This window comes from Octopus bimaculoides, chromosome 6 (assembly GCF_001194135.2).
Source record: "Octopus bimaculoides isolate UCB-OBI-ISO-001 chromosome 6, ASM119413v2, whole genome shotgun sequence".
NCBI lineage: Eukaryota > Metazoa > Mollusca > Cephalopoda > Octopoda > Octopodidae > Octopus > Octopus bimaculoides.
Window position 1 is genome coordinate 22,915,824 of NC_068986.1, and position 8,557 is coordinate 22,924,380.

The following is an 8,557-nucleotide window of genomic DNA, read 5'->3' on the forward strand; positions in this document are numbered from 1 at the left end:
TATATATATATTACCATGTATAACGTACCTATTAATGTTGAAATTCCAATGAAGTAATAATTACATACATCCACATATGCATACAAATTCGTTAGTAGATCAGTAAAAACACACAAGACTTTTTCTGAAGTTGAATATGTGAATTAATACATTCCAATGATGGAGCTTTGTATGTTTGTTAGAAGCCAGTTTCTCCTTTATAGGAAGATTTCAGATAATTAAAAAAAAATAGAAGAGAACATACGTATATACATACATACATACATACATACATGCATACATGTATTCATGTATGCACGCATATGTACACACATGTATACACGCATGCGTATATGCCTATAAATATGTATATATACATATATGTCTACGTATACATATAACAATACACACAAAGACTCATATATAAATAAAATGAAGGGGTGTCTATTTACTTTTGAGGTACCTGTGCACATATAAAGTAATAACCTTATTATCAATATGTACACATGGAATGTAACATGCGTATATGCTGTATATACTGTGAATCTATTAGATTAAAGGAATGTATAAAATGCTTACAACTGTACGCTTGTGTACGTGTGTGTGTACGTGTGTGTATGTACGTGTGTGTACGTGTGTGTGTGTACGTGTGTGTACGTGTGTGTGTGTACGTGTGTGTGGTGTGTGTGTTAGATCATATACAGACTGAAAATAAATGTACTTAGTATTACATTACTTGTCTTCAACATAAATGAAAGGCATTTCCTGCTCAGTCACATATATTGTTATTTCCTTTTTAGGGACCTCCAGGAGAACGAGGTCTTTCAGGAGCTGACGGACTTCCAGGACCCAAAGGAGTTGATGGTGAAAAAGGACCACGTGGAAAAGTTGGTGACAGTGGAGCAGCAGTAAGTATTTTGCAATATGTTATCAAATTATTTGATATTTTACCCTGTATTTCAAAATATCATGAATTCAATTTATTTGGTAATATAATTAGCAGTGTGTCTTGTTCTCTTCGTTTGTCCGTCCTCTTGACATACACATCAAAAGCAATTAGCTGATTTAATACTTTCACTATGTCTGAATTTCTAGAAATATTGACAGATTATTTAGTTAGCTGAATACTGACTAGAAATTTATAAAGAAATTATATGCCCACAGCCTCTTATTTTACGTCACAAAACTCTTACTGAGGTTAATGAAAACTTCATAATACATACTTTCAAAGAATCTAGCAAAAAGAAGAAAAAATACAGGAAAAAGGGAAGGAACAGTCTTCAGCTTTTTACGATCGTGTGAATCGTTATTGGTAAACGATGTTTATTATGGGTCTTTTTGTTCCGAGCTCAACTTTGCTTTTCATTCTTTCAGGATCAACACTAGTCAAATATTGGGATGTATGCAATCATCTAACCCCCTAAAGATGCTGGCTTTGTGCCTAAATTAAAAGCAATTATTATAGTAAACACTAGGATTATGGATCGGCAGAGTCATTAAAACGTCGGATAAGATGCCTTGCAGTATTTGTTCCAACCCTTAATTTTCCAGGTTTAAATCCCGCCGAGGTCAGCGTTACCTCTTGTTCTCTTTGAGGACGATAAAATAAAATACCAGTTAAGAATTGGAGTTGTTGAGTCATTGATTAACCACCTCCCTTTAAAAATTGATAGCCTGGTGTTTATATGAGATCTAAATAATTTAATTAGCGCAAACACCTCACCAAAGATCGGATTTTGGGATCGACTTGTGTTAAATTTCTAGCAAAAGCATGTGATAATCCCTTTTCATGTCTTTAACTGTAGTTAAACAGTTTTTTTCTTTTTAAGTACCAGGATACAGAAACGATATACTAAATGCAAGGCCTCACCAGATCTTTGGTGTTAATAATAACTATGTTATATATCCAGAACTATTACCCATTTTTTTAGGAGGGGGTAGCCACAACAAGACATACACCAGGCATTCCACTAATTTCCCAGTTCAAAGAGGCTTACCCCGTTCTATGCTCGGATCAAGGCATAGAACGCAACCCTCAATATCAACAGCGGGGCCTGACAGCATATGCTCCTTCATCCCCGCCGCATCATGCTGGTTCCGTACCCTTTTGAGCAACATTAAATTGACTCATTCCTCTACAAACCCTCTCCAAACTTTCATATCATTTATAAACTATACCATCACATAAACTTATTTTCAGACTGAACACTATATTTTAGTTTTGTTTTAGTCTTGATTTTTTGAGCCTATGGAAGTTCTATAGGAAAATGTTTTAAACTTCTTTCATAGTTTTTATTACTACTGACCAAAACTATTTCTGTTCACTTTCAGGGAGAGAGAGGACGCCCAGGTGCCCCTGGACTTCAAGGACCAATAGTAAGATATTACATTTATTTTCTTCGATGATTTATAATATTACCGGTATTTGATGTCGCCAAATCATACTTCTTTCCATTTCATATTGAATGACGTCGTCAAATGTGTCATTATCACCAAGCATTACTATTAATGATATATGATATCTTGCGAATATCAACACACATTTAATGCATTGCTCTAGTAATATGGCTTACATATATCTATAGCTTATGTTATCACATCAAAAATCTCCTTCATTGTAGTCAAATAATCGGTCAATGCTACCCTCATCATCACCCTCCCCATAAACACTACCACCGTCATCATCATTAGCACCACTATCACTATCACTACAGTTACCACCATCCCTACCGTGGCCACCATCCCTCCCGTAACTACCAGTGTCGTCAATACTATTACATATCAAGGCGGTAAGCTGGCAGAAACGTTAGCACGCCGGGCGAAATGCTTAGCGGTATTTCGTCCGTCTTTACGTTCTGAGTTCAAATTCCGCCGAGGTCGACTTTACCTTTTATTCTTTCGGGGTCGATAAATTAAGTACCAGTTGCGTACTGGGGCAGATCTAATCGACTGCCCCCCCTCCTCCAAAATTTCAGGCCTTGTGCCTAGAGTAGAAAAGAATACTGTTACATATCGCCGTTGGTATTTTCTTTACCACACCACTATCACCACACCTCTACCATCATCACCATCGCTATCAACATCAGTCTTATTACTTATTCCTTTACCACCATCTCTTTCACCTCCACCCTCCATTCATTTGCTAGCCACGTGCTGAAATACTAACAAACTGTATTCATTTTCTTATTCTTAGGGTGTTCCTGGTATGCCTGGTGCTGATGGCCGTGCTGGCCCACCTGGACCTCCCGTAAGTGGAATGTATTTTTTTTTCTAATACTCAGCGTGAATACCTAACTACAAAACATGTATTTCTGAACCGATCTTTGTTTTACAAAAGTGACTAGATACGTACGAAACTACAGCCATACGATGGTAGACGGAAGAAATGAAGAGCTCAAGAATAAAGCGCGTATTCAAATTAAGCAAGCCAAAAGGATATTCTTATTGATTCAACCTATATTTCTTAATGGCTCGGACCTATAATTCTTAGTGATTCGACATATACGAGCCAAGACAACGAGAGAGCCTGTATGTGGTTGTTCCGCATATTAGAAATGGTAACAGCCAAATCCCTCTTAAATCACACCTTGTCATATAAAAGAAAAAAAAAAGGGACAATGTATTCTATAACAAAGAAAAGACAAAGTGGTTTTTAAAAGGACAGAGTTGTCGTGGCTGTAATGTCTTTGAATATAGGTCTGTTGGAGCTAATTGATAATAATTGGTCTGTTGGAGCTAATTGATAATAAAAATAACAAGGCTCTAACACTTTAGTTAAAATTATTTCCTGATCGATGATAATCGTTATCTAAGTCACTTAGAAATAAATTAAACTGGGTTTAATTTATTATCACTGTACGTATACACAAGCACAGGTATGGTTGGGCTTTGCAACGACATGGTTCGTGTCCAGCCCTCCGCGCGGCGGCACCATGGAGAAGTGTCTTCTACTATAGCCCCTGGCCGAACAATGCTTTGTGAATTAATTTGGGTGTAGATAGAACGTGTGTGGAAGCCCGTCGTATATATACATATATGTGTGTGTCCTTGACACTGCTTGACAACTGGATTTGATTAGTTTACACTTTTGCAATATAGCGGTTCGGCAAAAGAGAGGGGTATAATATAAAAAACCAGATTGAGAAAAGAAAAATAAGTACCGGGATCAATTTCTTTTTCGAATAAAACCCTTCAAGACGGTGTTCCAGTTTGGGGAAGATAAAAGAAAATAATAGGAAATAGATTACAGTGTAAATCGGAAAATAAAAGCTGGATAAAAGGATAATTTCACACGGAATAGCAAAAATATTTCACTCAATATTATAATCCTATAAACCTTTGTAATACAACAAATAGAATAACAAATGTAAGCTTTATGCAGCAGATAAAATCCTACATTTCAGTCAGAAAACATATAAAAGAAAATGTTTGTTTATATCTGATTAAATATTTTGTATTGTATTAGGGAGCAGTTGGAAATGATGGCAATCCCGGTGAAATGGGAGCACCAGGTATTCAAGGCCTCCCCGGATCCCAAGGACCTGCTGGAGGCAAAGGAGAAATTGTAAGTAATTTAAAGTATCAAAGTTGTTTATATTGTTAATATTTTCGAGATGATGGGTTAAATAATGTTAAAGAATGAAGCACGTAACCGAGCGATTAAGGGTGTTAGACTCACTCTCCTAAGTTTGTGGGATCAATTCCCGGACTAACCGGCGAGTTGTGTCCTTGAGCAAGGCACTTCATTACACGTTCCTCTAGTCCATTCTGCAGAAAATAAATTCCACCAATTATACTGGAGGTAACCTCGTGACTGGCTGTCGTCCCGTAAAGAGCAATATTTCAGGGGCAGAACTAGTGACTGCCCAACTCTCTGTTTGCACCACAGAAAAGCTAACATGATAGCCCGAGATAATCATTGACCCCCAACTTGACGATGATGAAGCAGAACTTGTGGAGCGCCGGATTAAAGCCCTTACAGTATTTAGAAATACTTCTTCTATACGCTCCGATTTGAAATCCCTTTTGCGTCCAACTTTATTTTCAAAACACCCAAGGATCGACGAAATCTGTGTACTTTCCTCGTTCGTATTCACATAAGACAAAAATATCATTACTATCATAAAATGCTTATTATTATTATTATTATTATTATTATTATTATTATTATTATTATTATTAAATTCCGCCGAGGTCGACTTTGCCGTTCATCCTTTCGGGGTCGATAAATTAAGTACCAGTTACGCACTGGGATCGATGTAATCGACTTACCCCTCTCCGCAAATATCAGGCCTTGTGCCTATAATAGAAAGGATAATAATAATAATAATAATAATAATAATAATAATAATAATAATAATAATAAAAATAATAATAATAATAATAACTACTATTGTTATTATTATTATTATTATTATTATTATTATTATTATTATTATTATTAGTAGTAGTAGTAGTAGTAGTAGTAGTGAGTGGAGGAGGATAAGGGCACAAAATCATTAGCGGCATTTCTTCGGCGCCTTACCTTCTGTATTCAAATTGGGCCTAAGTCCACTTTGCCTTTCATCCTTCTGAGATTAATAAAATAAATACTATTTGAGTAATGGAGGACGATAAAATCGACTTAACCGTCCTTAAAAATATTGTTGTCCTTGTGCTAAAACTTGAAACCATTATTATTAGTTGTAATATTTTTTTATTATTGTTTACGTGGTCATAATCCATAATTCTGCTTTTGTTTCGTTTTAGGGTTCTCCTGGCCCCGGCGGCAAAGACGGTTCTGTTGGACAACCTGGTCTCCCCGGTGACCCAGGACAACCAGGCGCTCGTGGACCACCCGGTCCTTCCGGATTAGAAGTAAGAAGATTGTTTTTTTAATGGATGCATTTAATTTAGCTTTTATAGACGCTACAATAATTATTATTATATTATTATAGTTTCATATAATACTTGAATGAAATAATGGACACCATATCTTCAAACAGCATCTTTAGTACAAATAGGAAGTAAATTGCTAAAAGTGTCACGTACTATATATTGCTAACCTGGAAACATCTTTAATACACATATAAAATATTTTAAATCACTATATATATATATATTTCTATTATTTATTTTAGATATTCGATGTAGCTATTATGTAAAACTGATGTTGATGAGAAATGCATATTCTGTGTATACATGGATCAACTTTTTTCATATTTTAGGGTGAAGCTGGAGAGAGAGGAAGCCCTGGCAGTGATGGAGCTCCTGGTAGACAGGTATCTATCTATCTATCTATCTATCTATCTACTTGTGTGTGTGTGTGTGTATATATATATATATATATATATATACACACACACATATGTATACACAAACACACACACACACACACACACACATATATATATACATACATACTCATATGTATCAGTGTGTAATGTTTGTGTTTGTGTGTGTGTGTGTGTGTGTGTGTGTGTGTGTGTGAGTGTTAGAAAGAATAACCTTTCTTAGCTGCCATCTTTTTTCAATATAGAGCTTTTGTTGAATCAAGGAAAATATTAAAGGTCAACTTATATTTATAACATTGAAATCCTTGAAACGGCTCGTTTGATACCTGACCTCCAAGTGTTGATTATTATGACCAAGTTCTCTTCCCTAGTACTCAATATCGCTATATTTACATTCTACATATGCATAAAGTATATGTAAGTTGTTCAGCTGGCTGGAAAAACGGGTTGTATGAACTTGCTACATAAATTATAAAATATGATAATAACAATAGCGTCCTGACGCAGTGCCAGGCACTGGCTCTCATAGCTTCTGATCTTAACTGATCGTTATAATGTACATGTTTTGTTTTGGTATAAAAGATAGACTACAGCAAATATTCTGCTCAATACCACAGATTTGCTTGTCAGTTGTATGACCATAACCAGCTGAGCATGTCCCTTGGTGGCAGACGATATGTGCGATTCTAATCACGAGCAGGAGAAATGGAGAAGCATCATAACTATGTGTTGAGAGGAATTCTCTGGGGTTTGAATAATTCACCTCTGGAAACATGGGTGTTTCGTTCAACATCCTTAAACAACCATTATTCAGGGACCTTTTGAGCAGGATGGGCTACTCGACCTGAAGAAAATTGTAACTAGGCCCCACTTGCAAGGTCATACGCTGTTTATCTTGATAAGAGGTAACCATGTCGCGCACATATGGTTGTGATGCATGTGCCTGGTACCCTTATCAGACGGGTAGTCATGATGGGTATACTGGGCTTCGTATATTTCTATCCGTGTCACTTTGATGGCATACACTGCTCTCTCACTCAATAGTAATGATAATAATGATGATGATGATAATGATAATAATGGTAACTGAAAAGCAGCCAGAAGATATATGTAGTAAACTGAAATCTAATTCTTAATTTTATTTCCAATGTAGGGATTCCCAGGAAGCCAAGGACCACCCGGAGAGCCTGGAAAAGCTGGTGAACCTGGAACAATTGGAAACACCGGTGTTCCCGGACGAAATGGACCTCGCGTAAGTACCAAACGTTTTTTTCTCTTATTTACTGTTAATATAGACATTATGGACAGTGAATGATACAATATTTAGAACGACAGACAAAACACCTTATGAAATTTAGATGTGTTTTTATGTTTTGTGTTCAAATCCGACCGACATTAATTTTCATCCTTCCAGAACCAATAAAATATTGTGCCTCTCAAGTACTGATGTCTATTAAATTGGCTGGAACTGTTTCCCGCCCCAAATTCGTGGCCTTATGCTCATCAAACGCACTAAATTAGTGGCTGGAGTGACAGAAACTGTCCCTGTATATGATTTAGGCTACAGCCGTATTGAAATCAACTTTAACTTTCAGCATCGTAGTGTAGTTAAAAATATGTAATAGAACATACTGGAGCTAATTCAATCGATGATGTCATTGCTCGCAAATGCTTAAGTTTGTTTCATATCCCCTCTGGTTGCCTTTTCTCAAGCTCGGATCTGACCATCGCATCCTTCGCACACAAATTGGTAGAAGTTTTAAAAGCGTCGGATGACGTACTCTCACGTATTTATTTCGGTTCCTTACGTTTGAGCTAAAATACGCTGAAGTCAGCTTTGCATTTTATTCTTCTGGGTTCGATAAATAAAGTGTTATTTTATAGCGGCGAACTGGCGGAATCGTTCGAATATTGGATGAGGTACCTGACGGTATTTGTTCGTCATTTTTTTGTGTGCTATGAACGATAGACTTGATCCGTAGTCGGTTTAATACCTCAATCAGTCATTCAGCAAAGTCTACTTTGGTGCAAGAATATGGCTTAAGACTCCTTCCTCCTTCCCTCCCAACAGACCTGAAAGGTCTGTAAAGATGGCATGAGCTTCTCTTCTGACAAAACCCTTTCCTTCTGACTAAGTGACAGAAAAAAATTAATTAATTAAAATTTCAAACTTGTTGCACGTGCAAAACCAATACCCAGAATTCAAAATTAAATATATAAATGCACACGTACACGTACGCACACACACACACACACACACACACACACACACACACACACACACACACACACACACACACACACAC

General features: G+C 36.6%; 1 protein-coding gene across 1 annotated transcript in view; it reads left to right on the forward strand.

Annotated features, from left to right (window-relative positions):
* LOC106868320 (collagen alpha-1(I) chain) overlaps positions 1-8,557 on the forward strand; it is a 49,575-nt gene that overhangs the window by 12,617 nt on the left and 28,401 nt on the right. The window contains exons 13-20 of the mRNA XM_052968422.1: positions 780-887; positions 2,311-2,355; positions 3,173-3,226; positions 4,445-4,543; positions 5,728-5,835; positions 6,186-6,239; positions 7,405-7,558; positions 7,666-7,721. Of these exons, the coding sequence (XP_052824382.1) occupies positions 780-887; positions 2,311-2,355; positions 3,173-3,226; positions 4,445-4,543; positions 5,728-5,835; positions 6,186-6,239; positions 7,405-7,558; positions 7,666-7,721 (678 nt within the window). The remainder of the gene's footprint in view (positions 1-779; positions 888-2,310; positions 2,356-3,172; positions 3,227-4,444; positions 4,544-5,727; positions 5,836-6,185; positions 6,240-7,404; positions 7,559-7,665; positions 7,722-8,557) is intronic.